At 41.0% G+C, this 18,871-nt stretch overlaps 1 protein-coding gene across 3 annotated transcripts; it reads right to left on the minus strand.

Moving 5' to 3' along the window:
* Positions 1–202: 202 nt before the first annotated feature.
* SRP9 (signal recognition particle 9) lies at positions 203–18,814 on the minus strand. Of its 3 annotated transcripts, XR_014054043.1 has the most exons (6): positions 18,640–18,814; positions 13,903–13,971; positions 9,503–9,657; positions 8,463–8,517; positions 6,483–6,523; positions 203–3,391 (listed from the first exon to the last, which is right to left on the minus strand). XR_014054043.1 is itself a non-coding variant. In XM_081491532.1 (3 exons), exons 1-3 carry the CDS (start codon positions 18,709–18,711, stop codon positions 9,538–9,540), a joined length of 261 nt encoding a protein of 86 aa, XP_081347658.1. In that variant the 5' UTR covers positions 18,712–18,814; the 3' UTR covers positions 8,434–9,537. The 3 variants fall into 3 exon arrangements, 1 of the variants encoding a protein (XP_081347658.1); XR_014054044.1 differs by lacking the exon at positions 6,483–6,523; XM_081491532.1 differs by lacking the exons at positions 203–3,391; positions 6,483–6,523 and having other exon boundaries at positions 8,434–9,657.
* Between the last annotated feature and the right edge of the window lie 57 nt (positions 18,815–18,871).

Consider the following 18,871-nt stretch of genomic DNA (forward strand, 5'->3'; position numbering starts at 1 on the left):
AGGTTTTGAAAGCTGAATTGACATTGGAATCATAGCCTGCAGAAGACAGGTTGGGATGTCAGTTCAGCTCTCAAGATATTTGCAGTACGTTTTGGACTTACTGCATGTGAATGCCTCCCAATTGCCAGTCTGGAATTTGGGTGTAGTCTATTTGTTGTAGCCACAAATTCCGGGAAACAAACTCACTCAGAAGGACAATGCAGATAGTGAAGTGCAGTTTATTATGCCGGCGGGCCCAAGGCAGAGTTTCCTCTTAGCCAAGGACCCCAACCAGTTTTTGTGAAAACCTTATATACCCTAAGTGTACGTGCCCAAATCTACCTCCCCAGATTCCCTGAAACTAGTCTGAACAAAGGAAAAAGAAAGATACAATCAAAGTTAACCTGTGATTCATACGCCTTAAGCCTAGGTAGTTACCGGTGGACAATTATCAATAGGCCTGTGGTCATACCCCAAGAAGCATAACAGAATGGATGATCACAGATAATTAGGGTATTCTTTTAGGCGATGGAGAGTCTAGGTACAAGCCCTGGAGCTCTTCCGTCCAGGGGTTCTGGTTTTCCAGTTGGTATGTCGTTTCCATAGATACTGGGCATATAGCTCAAAGTCCACAGCCTGGCCCAAGATGGAGTCCTGCTTTCAAGATGGATCCTGTTCTGTCTGTTTCCTCCTTCATTCCCCCCTCTTGATGCTCTTAACTCATAGTATGAGCATCATTCATAGGGATATATTGCACTCTGGCTCTCTGACTGCCAGTTTGGGAGGATGACACCAACCTTTGGGTTACAAAGTTCATAATACATTATAAAATGCAGGGCCCATTAAGCAGAACTATCAGGGAAACTGTAACAATGGTAAATATAGTTTTCCACCAATCACCCTTCACCCAAGATAGGACTGAAGTCCAGAAAGGAATGTTTTCATTTGACATTGCTTTTACCTGTTTTTTTCATGTCATCTAAAGCTGCTGATACATTGCCAGATAAATCAGGAATATATACACAACACTCAACTTTAATTATGGCACAGGTCCCTCCTTGAGCAGCTGTGAGCATGTCCAAAACCATTCTATTTTGAATTACTGCTTTTGTTACTTCTATGAAACTGGTGTTAACATAATATGTAACCCCATGACCTGAGCCTATTGACTGTAGGTCTGGCTTACACCAAGAGAGCAGGGAGAGATTATGATTGACAAGAGAAAGGAAAGTCTCTTTGTCCTAGAAAAGAGCAGAATGGTTTAAAATCTCCTTGGCGGAGTGGTGACACCCACCAGGAAAGTCCATCCATCACAGACAGAGGCACAGCCCCACATACCCAACAGCTGGAGGTGTTGTGGAAGTTGGTGTAGGAATGTGCCCATGAGATGAAAACATTGTCCTGAGTTGAAAAGGAAGTTAAATTCAAAATCATGTTGATGAGGCCAAGCAGCAGGAGTTGATTATGTGGCTTCATCCTGAAGGGGCTATTTTCCTTCTTCTTAAGGATGATCTTAGTCTCTTGAGGGTCAGTGGGGTCCCTCTGCACAGCCCACTCAGTGTTTTCTGGGTCTGTGTGGTATGTTCTCTTCACCCTCTTATGATGGATCCAAGGGGCAATACCTACAACTTTAACTGCAGTAGGGGTAGTTAGAAAAACAGTATAAGGGCCCTTCCACCGAGGGGCTAGTAAATCATGTTTCTAATCTTTGACCCGTACTTGGTCAACAGGCGTAAACTCATGAATCTGCTCCCCAAGGGGGAACGGCATCCTTTCTTGTACAAACTTTGTTACCTGATTTATTACCTTACCCAGTTGTTCCATCTGCTGTGAAATCTCACCTCCCCTTACCTGAGGCAATTTGTTGACACCTGTTTTATTATGGGAGGGGGCCTCCCACACACAATTTCATACAGAGAATAGCCTTGGGACCGTGAGGTCATCCTGAGTCTAGCTTTACATACCTGTTGAGTTAATTTGGAAGCATCCTGGCCACCCAGTGGTAACAGTGTCCAGCCGTTTCAAGAGATAAGCCACGGGTCTGACCCATATTCCCGTAGTCTGGGACAACACTCCCATAGCCACCGTGTCCTTTTTAGTCACGTAAAGAGTCAAGGTCTGACAGGCCCAAGGCGAGTGCTGATGTAATTGTACAAGGTTTGAGTTCTATTACCATTGGGACTTGTAGTTTTGCAAGCCGGGGGCGGTGGGGTGGGGGAGGGGGGCTGTCCTCCACCCAGACCTCAGGGAATTGTTGAGTTAACTTTCTCTCAACTGTTTAGCCCTTCCAGTTTCCCCTCGGGGAGATCATGCAACCTCCATTCATCTTGAGGGGTTACTGAGAGGGAGAGTAAATAGGTGGTTGAGCCCAATCAAAGAGTGGGACTTTCGTGGGGGGGGGGGGGTCACTTGTGCCCCCAATTTAGACAGCAAGTCTCTTCCCAACAAAGCTACTGGGCATTCACGGATGTATAAAAATTCATGAGTCACTTGGTGCCCCCTACTTCTGACATTTTCAGGCTAGGCCTGAGACACAAAGGCTGCATTTATCACCACCTGAGACCCAGCGTATAAAGTCTATAGGCTTCACAGTCTTTCACAGCATAGGTTTTCAGACCCCCTTCTTGAGGCCTTGTAAAATAGCTGCGGGATATCTCTCCAGGTGGCCCTTCCGTTCCTCGTGTTACAGTCCCAGTTGGGCCTCTCATTGGGGGTGGCTAGTTCTGCCCACCACTGCAGGTTTGCAGTACCCTCAGGTGCCATTTCTCTTAACCATCTTCTGGCCTCAGTTAGGATCCTGTGTCTGTCCTCAGCGCTGAAAACGGAGACTAGTAGTTGGATCACGTCATCCCATGTAGGGCAGTGGGTTTGAAAAATAGTCTCCATTAGCCTAATCATGGTTTGTGGCTCCCTCGAGTACAGCGGAGTGTGTCTCTGCCAGTTTAATATATCCGTAGAAGAAAATGGCTGGTAATAATAGGTTACAGGGGGCGGATGGTAGTGCCCTCGTGAGTCCTGTGTTTTCCTCCCACTTCCCGTCAGTCCTCACCGGGAGAGGCGGATACAATCTAGGAGGTCCGGCTGAGGTGGAATCCTGGGGGCGTTGACCAGAGGTCTCCATCGCTGGGATGGGAGCCTGCGGAAATGGAGGCTCTACGATCTCTGGCAGAGCCGGCGGAGGAGCAGCGGCTGCTGCAGGAAATTCACCTGGCCCTGGATCCGGCATTCAGGTGGCCTCCGGTCCTGGTGGAGCACTGGGCGCGTCATCATCCAGTATGGGGGAGGGGCAGGTCATTCTCGTCCAAATCCTGCCAGATCCCAGAGGGAGAAGGGGGATCGGCGTGTTTCACCTGCCGGTCAGCACGGCGAAACCGAACACCACGTGGTCCAAAGTCCATTCTGCCTTGGTGGGCTTGATCAGGTGCGGAAGAAAACACAGATGGGTTAAATATCCTACTTCCCAGGCCTTCTTCCGAAAAGCCAATTCATACTTATGTATCCCCCTCCTTCTAGCCTGACAATTCCAAGGGGGTCAAGAATTTCACAGCAGATGGGACACCTCCTGGGTGGCATTCGCTGCCACCTGTCTATTCCAGGCTCCTGTGGGTCCGTGCCCCTTCCAGTCCCTCCCAGGGGGGTGATAAGGCCCCCTCTTCCACCCTGCCCGGTGGGTTCCTCCTCACCTGAGTGCGCAATTCCCCTACTGCCGTCCACTACCTGCTAACGTGAAAGGTCCAGGTGTTGAGAAGCAGAATCCTTTCAGAAGGGCGAAGCGCCTTCCCCCCTCTAAAATATTCGAGCTGCAAGGCCTCAGAGTAGTCCCAAATGGAACTTGTCTCCTCAAAGTGAGGAGTTTCCCAGCCAATGTACACCAAATGTTGTAGCCACGTGTTCAGGGAAACAAACTCACTCAGAAGGACAATGCAGATAGTGGAGTGCAGTTTATTATGCTGGCCGGCGGGGCCAAGGCAGAGTCTCCTCTTAGCCAAGGACCCCAACCAGTTTTTGTGAAAACCTTATATACCCTAAGTGTACATGCCCAAATCTACCTCCCTAGATTCCCTGAAACTAGTCTGAACAAAGGAAAAAGAAAGATACAATCAAAGTTAACCCGTGATTCATATGCCTTAAGCCTAGGTAGTTACCGGTGGACAATTATCAATAGGCCTGTGGTCATACCCCAAGAAGCCTAACAGAATGGATGATTCTATTCGGTTACACAGATAATTAGGGTATTCTTTTAGGCGATGGAGAGTCTAGGTAAGAGCCCTCCCTCTAGGTACAAGCCCTGGGGCTCTTCCATCCAGGGGTTCTGGTTTTCCAGTTGGTATGTCGTTTCCATAGATACTGGGCATATAGCTCAAAGTCTACAGGCCGGCCCAAGATGGAGTCCTGCTTTCAAGATAGAGCCTGTTCTATTTCCTCCTTCATACTCAGTTTCTAAGTTTTTAACATGCCAAAAAAGAATCAGATTCATACACATGTGCACATTGGGGGTACACCGATAACTATATAAAGTTTTATGGGGTCATTTTTTTTACTTCCTTCTTCTCTATGATCTCCCTGGTACTTTCTGGTTCCTTCTATTCATTCTCTGGCCAAAAGACTGAGGCTTTACTACCGTGTGTACTTTTGCCATCATCTTTTGTATCCAGAGCCAAGGAAATAAGAGAACAAAGAGAAAAAAATGAAAGTGGATTTCAACCTCTTGGAGACAAAGCTGTACTGGAAAGCAAGGGCTATCTCCCTGAGTTTTGGCTCCTACTGGCTTCACTGCAGGTAGTTCATGTTGTCACCACCATGGGATTGCTTGGGGGTGTGCTGCAAGAGGACAAAGAAAAGGTGGAATAAAGAAAAAGGATTTCTGCACTCTCCCCAAATGTAGTACCCTTCTACTTCTTGGACCAGACCTAAAGGTTTCTGGCACTCTTGGCCTGCACCCCAGTACTCACTTCTAGGTTTCAAGTGCATTGAATTCAATGCGCTGGGGGATACCCCCAGGGGGAAAATTGATAAGAATCAATCATCACTGGTTCAGTGGTACTTCATATGCTGGTCTTCCTGCCCAATCCACCTACTTTCTTTTCAGAGTCCTCAAACAGTTGCTCTGTGTATTCACAGCTGGATTCAGTGGAAGAGCCGAGGTGGAGTGTGCTTATACCATCTTTTTCTGGAACCAGCCCGATTACTACTTTTAATGTAAGAAAAAAGAATAAAATATTTTTCTTTCTTCTCATGCTTTCACAAACTTTAACTGCGAAACTAGAGGAATGTGTGCGCCTGTGTGCTCAGTCATGTCCACCTCTTCGCAACCTCATTGACCGAGCCCACCCAGGCTCCTCTGTCCATGGAATTTTCCAGGCAAGAATACTCGAGTGGGTTGCTATTTCCTTCTCCAGGGGATCTTCCTGACCCAGGGATCAAACCTGCATTTCTTGCACCACCTGCACTGGCAGGTGGATTCTTTACCACTTGTGCCACCTGGGAAGCCCAACTAGTGGAACATTTATTTTTTAAAAATTTATGTTTTAATTTTTTAATTTATTTTTTAATTGAAGTATAATTGCATAACAGAATTTTGTTTTCTGTCAAACATCAACATGAATCAGCCATAGGTATACATGTCCCGTCCCTCTTGAATCTCCCTTCCAGCTCCCTCCCCCATCCCACTCCTGAATATTTTAAAAAGAAATAATATTAAATACTATGATACTGCCATTACCACAAGGTATTTTTTACTAAAAGAGGAAAAATAGGGGAGCAATAAATGTTACTTAGGGATTTGGTTTTCTTTCATTCTTAGTAGGCAGAAAGGAGAGGATTTTTTATTTTTCTTGGGCAATTCATTTCATATTTCACTTTTTTTGTTTTTGATGTGGATCATTTTTAAAGTCTTTATTGAATTTGTTACAATATTGTTTGTTTTATATTTTGGTTTTTTGGCCAGGGGGCATGTGGGATGTTAGCTCCCAAAACAGGACTGAACATGCACTCCTTGCATTGGAAGGTGAAATCTTAACCACTGGACCACCAGGGAAGTCCCATATTTAACTCATTTTCAATTAGTTTTAGAATACAGTTACCCTTGAACAATGAATGGCAGGGTTAGGAGTGCTAACACTCCCTGCAGTAGAAAATCTGATTTTAACTTTGTAGCCAGCCCTCCAGAACTGTAATTCCAACCAACTGCAGATTGTGTATTACTGTATTACGTATTTGTGAAAAGAACTGGCATATAAGTGGACCCATGCATTCAAACTCATGTTGTTCAAGGGTCAGTTGTACTTTCAAGACTATTACCATCATACTGTTGCTAGTGTTAGATTTTTCTAAGGGTGATAACAGATGATATCAACTATCAAATGCTGCCAACACAGCCTCTAATCACTTAGAGCTGTAACTAACAAATTTTTTTATTTTTAAGACAAAACGTTGACAGGCTAGGGAGAAGGGATAAAGCCAGCCCTTTATAACAGAGAACATATGTAGCCAACAATGCTTACTGCTCCAACAATGCTATGTGCTCCAAGGAGAGTGGGTCTTCCTAAGAGAACAAAATGAAATTATTTGAACTGCTAATTGTACCTAGAATGTTAAATACTATGGTAACTGCATTTAGATTACCTTAGGGTCAGTAACATTCGATTAAATACATCACAAAACAGTTTGTTAAAAATTAGTCCATGGGAAATCCCCTGGCAGTCCAGTGGTTAGGACTTGGGTATCTCACTGCCAGGGCCCTGGGTTTGATCCTAAGATCCCATAAGCCATGTGGAATGATTAAGAGTATACAGCACTGTGACTTTTAGAATATATAATTTGGAGTTTTATTATTATGCAATCTTTGAGATTTAATATTTTCACCATGAATTAGTTCTCTTAATAATTTTATTTTGTGTAGGTACAAACGAACATGTCTTAGATTGAAGATTTCAGTTTCCCTCACCACATAAAAACACTCTCCATGGAGACAATCTTGTTTTACTTCCCATCTACCAAAAATAGCATTTGATAGTAGACATAGCTTGGTTGAAAAGGGAGATGTTCACTTATAAAAAACTATTCAATTAAAATGAGAAAACTTAAGGCTTGGCTACTTATACCGATTCCACTGAAAAATAACAACCATAACAGTAATAATAGCTACCATTTATTGAGCTTTACTATGTTCCAGGCAATGTGCCAAGGACTTAAAGTAGATTATGCCATTTAATCCTCAAAGCCCTATGAATACTACTGTCAGCCCAATTTCCAGAGAAGAAAATGGGAGGCTTGGAGAAATATCCTCTCAAAAACCACAGAACTAGGAAGTAGAAGTAGTGGAGCCAAGATTGCAACACAGTCTGCCTTGAACTTCTGCTCTTAATCACTGCTACAAGTTACAAGGATTCAAAGAACTCAAACCTATGTCCCTCCCCTTTCAGGATATCTTCATAGAGTAGTGTTAAAAAGCAGAAGATTTAAATGAGAAAGATAAAGGCCAAAATACCCTCCAGTTATCCTATTATGGGGGGGAGGGGACAGCCAAAGCCCAAAAAACCTCTACATTATCTGATGTTACTTTTCTTTTTTAAATATTTGTCTATGCTGGGCCTTAGTTGTGGCACACAGGATTTTCTATGAGCCATGCAGGATCTTTCATCACAGTGCACAGACTCCCTAGTTGTGGCTCACAGGCTTAGCTGCCCTGCAGCATGTGGGATCCTAGTCCCTGACTAGGGATCGTATTCACATCCCTTGCAGTACAAGATGGACTCTTGACCACTGGACCACCAGAGAAGTCCCTGATGTTACTTTTCTTACTCAAGAAAATAAAATGCCCTGGAGATGGAAATGGCAACTCACTCTAGCATTCTTGCCTGAGAAATACCATGGACAGAGGAGCTTGGTGGGCTCCAGTCCATGGGGTGGCAAAAGAGCTGGACACGACAGTGACTGAACAACAACAGTGTTTTACGCATCAGAATGCCAAAAATCCAGAATTTGTATTTTTGTGCAGCAATGTTGTGAAGAAACAGCATTCTCTTGCATTTCTGCTGGGCATGCAAATGGGACAATCTCTGCATAAAGCAATTTTGACAGTATCTATTAAAATTAGAAATACATATGCCCTTTGACTCACCAATTTTATTTCTAGAAATTTAATGTACACATATACTACTCATGTGTATATTCAGTGCAGCATCCTAACAGCAAAAGACTGGAAACAACCAAATGTCTATCAATAGGAGACCTGAAAAAGCTAGCATGGTTCTTTTGTAATACAACTGTGAGAAACAGTGGGGGAAAAAAAAGGAAACAAATGCCATAACAGAGAAAGTTGAGTAATAAAAGAAGAAACAAACAAAATATACATAGAGCATAATTAGGCTCGCTTTAGTCTAAACTAATATAGAATATCCCAGTCAAGAATCAATTATTCTTGAGAAGTTAAAAACTTAAAGAGACATAATACACATTTACGTAACATTTTATTTACTGACCTCTCTGAAACATGCCAAAATTCATCCAGTTAATGGAACCTTGCATGTTGAAATGCTGATCAACACAACAAATTCCAAACAAAAAATATTTTAATGTAGGAATCAACATGTAACATTATATTTAGGTTGGTAAAATTAATTGCAAATATAAGATAAATGTCAATATCATATTTCTGGTTTAAAGGAAAACAGTTGTGACAGTTATGCTTAATACCTTGGTTAAGCAAAGAGAGAAACAGGCTGGGGTATCATAGAGGTATGCAAAAATTTAACAGTTCAAATAATCTTTAGCCCTTCTGAGAAAAGATATATGGCAAATATGTGGCAAATATTTCTGTAGTATGGTGATTTCAATCCATCAGAGATAATTAGAGAATAATCATTCTGTTCATTCAGTTAAAGTAACTGCAGATGTTTCAGAGCACTGAAAATTAGATTCAAAGTAAGTCTTTGCTCAACAAGTTAACGATAATATGAATCCCTTATATTTAAAAATATAGCTTAAATTTGTAAAGTTTAAGGTAAAGCATACTTGTTTTCATAATTATTTTTAGATATAATTGAGACTACACTACTATATATAATCAGCTATATTGCTGTGCACAGTTAATTCCAGTTACCTTATTTTATATTTGCTGGTCATCAACAGCACAAAATTTATGCTCTGAAAAAAATACATCAATCTAGCAAAACAATTATATTCAATTTTCTTTTAAACACAGATTAACTAAATTTAAGGAAGAACTGGCTTTTCTTAATCTCATTTTTAAGTTACTGATACAAACTTAACAGCGAGTAATTATTTATTTTGCTTAACACCAAATAATCTACAAAAAATTTCCAAGATAGATGCATTTCTTGTTCAATCTCCAAAAAATAAATAAAGGCTTTCTAACTGAAAGCATTTACATTCCTGGCTCTCTAAAGTAAACATTAAAAAACAAAGTACAAAAAAATCATCTCTTGGCTTCTGAACAGCCCACTTAGTTACATAAAGTATTTTCTCTCCCAATACTTTTTCAAATTCAAAAGATATTTACTTCCTAAGAACATAACAGTCTTCATTTCAAACCATTCAGTCCGTTTCCATGGCAACACTGCGGGATTCCTTGGCCACCATAAGTCGCATTAGTTGACTGTGGAATTTCTCAATCTTCTTTACATCTTGAGCTTGGTCTGTTCTATACACCAAACACTGTCAGGAATTTTAAAAGCACACATTAACTATGTAAAACTAGATTACTAAGGATGTAGCAAACATATTCTTGGGTAAAAATCTGAGTCTTTCCCTACCACTGTTTTGCTTTACTTCCTCTGGAGATCATTCAAGTTTCCAGGTTCCCACAATTACATTCCTTAAGTTTAGAATAATATTTAAAATGCCACTGCTATGGACAAAAACCAAAATGAACTCTATTCAAAACATCTCAAAAATGACCAGTAGACTAATGTAATCAAATTCTGTCATGGTCTGATGAGAAAAATTAAAGGTTGGAATCAGGTATTTTCTCCCTGGGATCTGGTTATAAATGATTCTATAGTTATAGTGGGAAAAGCATATAAAGTTTAGGATCTCTTTCTCTGTTTATGAAATGGGAAGTGTATGGTTAATGGTAATCTTTTAAAAATCAGGAATTCCTTGCTTACTGCTGGTTGCTACCTACAACAAGTCAGTTAAATTTGTTCAACCTTGGTTTCTGGTATTATTTATAACTTTTAAACCAATCCAAACTCTTCCTTGCTTTACATTCAATTCTTCATCTAGAATCTTCAAAATTATCAAACTTAAGCTAGCAGTCTTTTTCTCGCTTTGTAACACAAATCCATTCTTCTTCAGCCCCTTTTATGGATTCATATGAGTTTTAAGCAATGGGAACTTTGTGATCCTGCAGTAATATTCATCAACTTAAAGTGATTTGGAGTTCAACCTAATCATGCTGTTGACTTAAAAAAACTGCACAACATCAGAGTTGTGAGTTAGAAGTTTTATTTGGGGCAATAAGAGGACTGCAGCCAGGGAGACAGCACCTCAAACAGCTCTGAGAGACTGTTCCAAAGACATAAAGGAGAAGGACAGTATACATGTAATTCTGGTGAAGGGGGAGTACATGCAATCAAGCATGTTTATTTCTTAGAAAGTTTCTGCTGGTCTTGTGACCCTTCTGCTTGCCATGAGAAACAGTCATCACCATGAAAGATTTTAGTGCTTTTCTAGATACAAGGAGATATAAGAATTGGGCTCAGAAAATCAGCTCCTGAGAATATCTAGCTATCTGAAGACCTGTCCTGCCAGGTTTCCGGGAGCAGAGAGTGGCTCATTTCTGCTCTCCACCCTGGGCTCCTTCAAGGGGTGTTGGAGGTCAGCAGCTGCAGCAGCACATGATTTAATCCTTGTAGAGGTAGATGGCAAGTGCCAACTTGTGGTTGACAATGCGCAACTGATTTGAATTCATACAGCTCTTAAACCACTTACTTAGAAAAGTTCACACATTGTACAAATCTAATAATCTTATAAAGCGGCCATAATCATCTCCAGAGTTTCAATTTTAGTGTATGTATTATAGGAGAACATATACCTTCTCACTACAGTTTGACATAGAAAGAGGTCCATAGAAAACAATATTATAAATCAGTCATGGAATTAGAAACAAAAGATGTATAAATGGGACTATAAAAAAGTCAAAGCTCTAAGACAATAATAACAAAGTCTAAGAAGAGTTTTCTGAGCCATTAAAATCAATTACTGAGGGAAGTATACAAACTTTTCTTTAAAAATCATTAGAAGATAGATTTTTGCATTGGAGTTGGTTCAAACATTTATTGTTTAGTATGATGGATTTGATTATATCTTTGGTCCCTTCTAGATAAGGACTAATCCTCAGTAGTTTTAAGAAAGGCAACAAAAAGTATCCTTCATACTTAGATCTTATCACGGAAATCATTAATGTTAAAGTTCTTTCCAGTATTGCTTACCATGGATCTTTAACTATATTTAATCATTACCAGAGGCCAAAAGTCATCATTTGGAAGTAAAGTCTGTTGTATCGAATTCAATTCTGCATTTTCCTCTATTTTTAAAGCAGAACATACCAATATCTCTTCAGTAGATACATCTATCCACTCTGGGACAATCACAAATAACATTTTTCTCAACGTGAATGCTCAGGATTCAAGTATACATTTATTGAACCTACTAAGTGGCAGGCATTAGTGCTAAGCAGTTCCACATATTTCATTTACTTTGCACAACAACCCAATTAGGTAAGCAGACTGTTACTATGGCACTTCCCAGATGAGAAAATTAAGGCCCCCAAAGCCAAGCTTTTGGCCTGATCTTCCCCAAGACTAAAATGCTGTTAGATTGCTAAGCTAGGATGCAAATCTCCTCAACCTAGGTTTAGCACACAACAGCTCAATTTACTCCTTTTTCACATTCACATTCACCAAACTCAATAGGTTCTTAGAAGATATGACACTAATTTAAAAAGATCTGACTTCATGAAATCTCATAATGGAACCCTGAATACAAATACAGTAAAAGATATGACCAAAAGTCATTTTTAAAGCCACTATGAGATTTTTAAAAGAGTTAATCCATTAAAAGAAATCTTTGCTAAGTACCCTTTGGGTCAGGACTAGTCACTACAAATACAGGTAAGACTATTACTCATCTATTCTTGTTATTTTGAAGCCCACAACCTATTAAAAGTCAAATGTGATTTAAAAAAAAAATTGTGAAACAGCACAAAGAGAGGCAGAAATAAAAACAAGAAATAAAGCAGTCCTTCTGAGGTGGGTTTTGAAATATAAGGAGTTGGCCTGTCACACTGGGGCAGGGGTGGGATTCAATACTGCAAAGACCGAGAGAGACTTGTTCAAAAGCTCAGAGGCCTAAGACTGCATAGCATATTAAAGGAGCCCTTAAGTAACACAAAAAAGACAGAGATCAGAGGGGATGTGAGGGTGGAGTTACATTATGAGCGATGAGAAGCCACTAAAGATTGTTAAGCAGGGTAGTAAGAATCCAATTTGCATTTTTAGAAATCACTCTGGCAAGACAGTAGTATAGGACAACTGAAGGATGAACTGGAAGCAGGGACACAGAGCCACTAGTTCAGGCAAGTGACAATGAGGCCTTAAGAGGTTAGCAATGAGGATGGAGGGTTCATGACAGGAAATGAGATGAGAGCTTGAATAAGTAATTCACAAATGCCCAGCAAAGCATATGGAACTTATCAGAGGATCAAAATACGAGTTTTTCAAATGAAGGAATAGTAAATGTGAGAATAAGGGAAAGGAAGGGACCAAAAATGATTCCCAAAATGATTCCCAGGTTCTGAGCAGGTAGATGACAGTGTAATTAAAGACAGGAAGCAGGAGGAACCAGTTTGATAAGGGATGAGGACTTCCATTCTAGACAGGCTAACCTTACAAAGTAGAGGAGGAAGGATGCTCAACTTAGACCTAGCCAGGAAGCCAAAAGAAAAATATGAGCTAAAAGTACAAAATTGGAAACAGATACATACAGGCAGTACTGGACTTAATGGACTGATCCAGAAATGGTAAGAAGACATCAAGGACAGAATCCTGGAGAAACCAATACTGATGGGGGCAAGTCAGCAAAATAACTAGCAAAGAATGAAATAAACACAGAAAAAGAAAAATGGAGCCACAGATGCCAAAATAATTTCCACAAGAAGTGGTTTTCTGTATCAAAAGCAGCCAGGAGGGGGGACTTTCATGGTGGTCCAGTGGCTAAGACTCTGCGCTCCCAATGCAGGGGGCCCAGGTTCGACCCCTGGTCAGGGAACTAGAGCCCACATGCTGCAACTAAGAATCCGAATGTTGCAATTAAGGATCTTGCATGTCTCAACGAAGACCCGGTGCAGCCAAATAAATATTAAAAATAGTAAAAGCAGCCAGGAGGTCAAGCAAGATATGAACTGCTGAGAGTACTGGGTTCGAAAATGAAGGGGCTGCTGCTGAGCCCTCACTGAGAGCAGTTTCAGGGAAAGACTTCATGTACAAACCACATGGCAGAGGGATAAGAAATAAATGGGGTGTGAGGAAGCGACAAGAATGAGCAGACAGGAAACGAGAGAAGTATAACTACGGAACCTATAACTTGTGTTCAAATACCACTTACTTCTCACACATCTACAAGGAAACCTTTACCCCCTGTATCTATGTTCGGTCTCTATGTTCCTCTTGTTCAGCTGTTATTAAACTATACCTGACAAACTGTATTAATGAAGCAAGTTGAATTATCCTTCCAAGTGCCTATAAAAATAACTTCAAGAACAAGACTCTTGACTTGGGAATGAAACACAAAATAAGCATTCTAATGGGTGACCTGCATAAATTCTACGTAAATAATTTCAAACAAATGATTAACTCAAACAAATCTGAAAGTATGCAACAAATAAAAATGTATACTTACAACTAAATCATCTGTTACTTTAATACACAAACTCCCATCAGAATGCCTATATTTGAGAACCACACGGGCCTGAAATAAAAATACATATTTAGAAACAGTGAAGTCAGAAGACATTTCTCATAAATAATTTAGTCTTCAAGTGAGCTAAAACAGATCCATTTAGAATTAATAGCCAAAATATCTAAAGGCACCTTTACTGTAAACTTATCATTACTGAAATGAGGGAACACAGCATTTTGTTCATTCCTATTGCTACAATCGACTGAGGTGACTTAGCAGTAGCAGTAGCATTGCTACAATATTTTTAAGACTTAAAAGAAAGTCAGGTATTTTATTTTCAGCCACTTTGAAAAGATGTACTGAAAATTCCCAAGGCACACCCATATTCAGAGAATGTCTGTAAGACTCTTAAGGTAGTTTGGCATTTCTTGCCAGTAAGACTACATACTGAAGGGTATTCACAGCATGCTACCTCAAAAGTATAGCACTTCAGCTAAAGGAGAGTTTTGAGCTGAAGGCAATTAGTTCTCTGCCCTTTCTGATCAAAAGCAGGACATGAATTAAGCTTTGTAAAGATAATTAAAGTTTCCAATTGTAAAGGTGTTTCTTCTCCCTGGGAAAAGAGAAGGTGGTTTGTTCCCTAAAAACCTTACCAAACAACTCTAATATTGCCCATACATTCCCTAGTCACCTTCTCAGAACTTACTCCCTCCCAGAAGCCCCAAATCTCTTTTCCTCTGTCCAACCTCTCTCCCATACTTTGCCACCCTTAAGATGGTATATAGGTCACAAATTCCTCCTCTTTGTGAACTTCTATGCTAAGTGTAATTCTTTTGTCAGTCTAATTTGTAGAGCCCCAGTTATGAAACCTAAAAGAGTAAAGGAGGTTTTCCTCTCCCCTGTAATACCCACACATCTAGCCACAGAGGACTGATAGGAAAAAAAAGGCGGGGAAGCAGCAGAAATGGCTAGTGAAGTTCAAACCCATTTCCCAGGAAAGAGCACTGCAGCTGCAGTTCATACTTTCCATTTTCCCATGGCTCTCAAGAGATGGATTCAGACTAATTACTCAGCAAAATCGTATCTTTCTCATGATGGCACGACATGAGATACAACTTTGCACATCTAGAATAACACCTACACTGAGTGCCATGCTACACAGCACTTTTTGCTATTGGCTGTTCTACAGTTAGGAAGCCAAGAAAATGATTTATATATTAGTATATTCCAATAAAAGACAGCTCACAATAGAGTTTACAACCTCCATGAACATTATTATTTCTTTAAATGATGGATTCAGAACAGTGTACTGCAGCAGAGTTAAGTTTCTTATTAACCAAAAATATAATAACTCTAGTTTAGTTTTAGCTAGCTGTTTTAAAAATTGCTAAGTATCTACCAGCCAAAACAGGAACATATATTTAAAATGGCTCCAATGCAGCACAGGACCCTCAAGATATTTCTGGAAACTAGATAAAAAGGGCTATTAGAGCTTTTTCTACAGCTTTTCTCATTATGCCTTCTACTCTCCTGGGTTTGCAAATTTAAAAAGGTCATAGCATCCTGAGATTTGTCTTGGTGAGGGAGGAAAGGGAACTCACCAAGCACTTAAGTAGGTGTTAAGTATCTTTAGACTACCTAGTAAGATTTTACTTATTGAGCTAGTCAGTTCAGTTTTACATATTAAAAAAATTCAGTCCTCTGGAAACAAAAGGAAACCAACTTAAAAATGTACTAAGCATGACAACCATGTAAAGTTTTAACTCCTACTTAAAAGAATACTCAGTGGCTTCATTAGGAGAAATGAGTTAAAAAACTCTTTGCGATCCTATGGACCATAGCCTGCCAGGCTCCTATGTCCACGGGATTCTCCAGGCAAGGATACTGGAGTGGGCTGCCATGCCCTCCTCCAGGGGATCTGGAACCCGCTAAGTCTCCTATATTGGCAGGCAAGTTCTTTACCACAAGCACCACCTGGGAAGCCCCAACCCCCCTTTTATTGGTAAATTAGAAAGCACCTAAGTTACCATGTCAGATGCCACTCAGAAGAAAAAGAAATCAAGGTTCTTGCTTTCTTAGTAACTTTGAATTCAACCAACTTAAATAATCAAAACATAAGACAACATGAATTAAATCCTAGAAAGACATATACAGGTAAAATGCTAAAAGAGGAAACAAGTAATTTAGATTGGGGGAAGGGAAAGTGTAAAAAGAATTTATGGAAATTGCTTCAGAAATGCATTTTTTTCCCTTTCTTTTAGGGAAGAAGTTAGGAGAAAGGCTGAAGCAGCAGTCTGAATGAAGATATGATGCATTCTGCAGCTTTCTGAGGCTAGCTAGGGCTGAGGATGGTGGAAATGGTGGGAGACAAAGCCAACAAGACTGGAGGGAGGGTCAGACTGGGGCCTGGAAGGTGGGACTTTCACCAGCAATCAGTGAAGAACCAGTTTTAAAACAGGAAACTGAGAACTCAATTTTTGTGTCTGAGATAGCTGCGGTATGTATGAGAGTGAAGAAGGAATTTTAAAAGCAGGCAGGCAGACTAAGAGGTTATTACATGGTCTAGCAATAATGCCATCTTCACTTAGAGCGGATGCAACAGAGAATGGTAAAAGGTGATAAATATGATCAAGAAGGAGAGAAGACAAAGAATTCTGTAAAACAGATCCCAAAGAGTTCTGACAAAATTTCTTTTCTTCTTTAGTTTCAGCAGTATGGACTGGAAGAAACAGCATGAACACGGTGTTTAAAGATGTGGGTTCAAATTTTAGCCTAATCTCTTATAGACCACCAGGCAAATCATTTAATGTATCTAAGACTGTTCATTCAACTACCTCAAGGGATTGTCTTCAATTGTATACATAAATTATACAGATAAGTATATATATAAAATGTCTGTCACATGGAAGGAAGGTATTCAATATAACTGTCAGTCAAGCTCTCTTCCCATTCATCCCCTCAGCAACCTATCAAAAAAATCAGTTAAAAACCAGTGGAAGGTTATCGTGAGAAGGCACAAGTTTTTAGGCCACTGGAATTTTCTGAAAAGAACTCATAGGTTCTCCCTCTCCTGCCTATTCTACACATGCTTTGTTCATAGCAACCCTCAATAATAATCATTTTATTTTCATTTTCCCTGTAACTATGACCACATTCTTACAGTATTATTACTCTTACTGTGGATTTGTATATTCTTTACTATCTTTTCAAATATTTTTAGTTTACACTGTGGGTACTTCTACAAAAGTCCTGTATAGTCCTCATGGTACACTGCTTAAAGAAGCAAATGGTCCTACGAACAAAATCAACCAAATGGAGCCAGAAATTTTGTCATAAACAAAGTACTCAATTTCACAAGTATCTAATTCATTTTATCATTTATTACTATTACATCACTTCATTGCAAAGAATGGAACTAAGAATGTTTTCGGCTTCTTGTTACTTATCTAGGTCTAAAAAGCTAGCAGGACTTTCTAATATTTCAAATAATATTTAGATGACAATAAAAACCAAGAGGAAGAAAAATCAAGACTCAAATGGTAAACTCTTGTCCTTGCAACTTCTTTGCTTACTAACTCACACAAATGGATCCCTGTAATTCATTCATGCCCCCCACAAAATTATGATAAGTAGATGTCAGAGGTTAGCTTCTTATAATTTTGTGAGGGCCATGAATGAGTTACAGGGATCCATGTGTGTGTGTTAGTTGCTCACTTTGTGTCCGACTCTTTGTGACCCCCACGGACTCTAGACCAGTCCCGCCAGGCTCCTCTGTCCATGGAATTCTCCAGGCAAGAATACTGGAGTGGGTTGCCATTCCCTTTTCCAGAGGATCTTCCTGACCCAGGGATCAAACCCAGGTCTCCTGCATCGCAGGCAGATTCTTTATCGTCTGAGCCACCAGTGAAGCCCACAGGAATCCACGGAACCCCTAAAACTGTTTAAAAACATTTATGTGTTAAGCGCATTCTCCTGCTCTCAAAGGGCACTGACCTCCAAAATATTAAGAACCACTAATTTGCGGGAGGTAGATGCCTCCAAATTGGGGTCTTTGATGCTTTCGAACTGTGGTGTTAGAGAAGACTCTTGAGAGTCCCTTGGACTGCAAGGAGATCCAACCAGTCCATCCTAAAGGAAATATTCATTAGAAGGACTGAGCCGAAGCTGAAACTCCAATACTGTGACCACCTGATGCGAAGAACGGACTCATTCGAAAAGACCCTGATTCTGGGAAAGATAGAAGGCGGGAGGAGAAGGGGACGACAGAGGATGAGATGGTTGGATGGCATCACCAACTCGATGGACATGAGTTAGAGTAAGCTCCGGGAGTTGGTGATGGATAGGGAAGCTGGGCGTGCTGCAGTCCATGGGGTCGCAAAGAGGCGGACACGACTGAGCGACTGAACTGAACTGAAGCGCCATAGGAGGCCGAAGCTGCAGGGGGAGGAGCCCTGCCCTTAGAGACACGTAAACCAACGATAGGGAAGCTCGGGGGTTGTAGGCGGGGGAAGACTTCTCAGAGACCTGACTTGACCCTGATTTTGCTGGTTTCAGGCTTCACTGGGCCCTTATTAAGAGAAGAGACGAAAAGAACAATCGGACTTGGCGCGGAGTCCGTCTGTCTTCAAACACAGCACCTCTTAGGATGCTGCAGAAGCTCCGGAGGCCGAGCGGACGGCAGAGAAGACAACCTGACCCGGAGCTGGGACACAGACACTGGCTCCGCCGGCGATTTACCTTCATTGGGTCGGCGAGGTAGAGTTTCTCCGCTGCGCGACTGAACTCCTCCCAAGTCTGGTACTGTGGCATCGTGGGACCGCAGCAGAAGGACAGAAAGAGGCACGGCTGTGGACCGGAGGCGGCGCGGCGAGGGCCACCTACCTCCCTAACTGCAGCAGCCGCCTACCGAGACAGGGGCCCAGCGGCTGAAAGATGGTGGCGCCGCCTCGCACCAACGCCTCGCTCCATT

Source organism: Giraffa tippelskirchi, chromosome 5 (assembly GCF_054371585.1).
Source record: "Giraffa tippelskirchi isolate mGirTip1 chromosome 5, T2T-mGirTip1v1.2.pri, whole genome shotgun sequence".
NCBI lineage: Eukaryota > Metazoa > Chordata > Mammalia > Artiodactyla > Giraffidae > Giraffa > Giraffa tippelskirchi.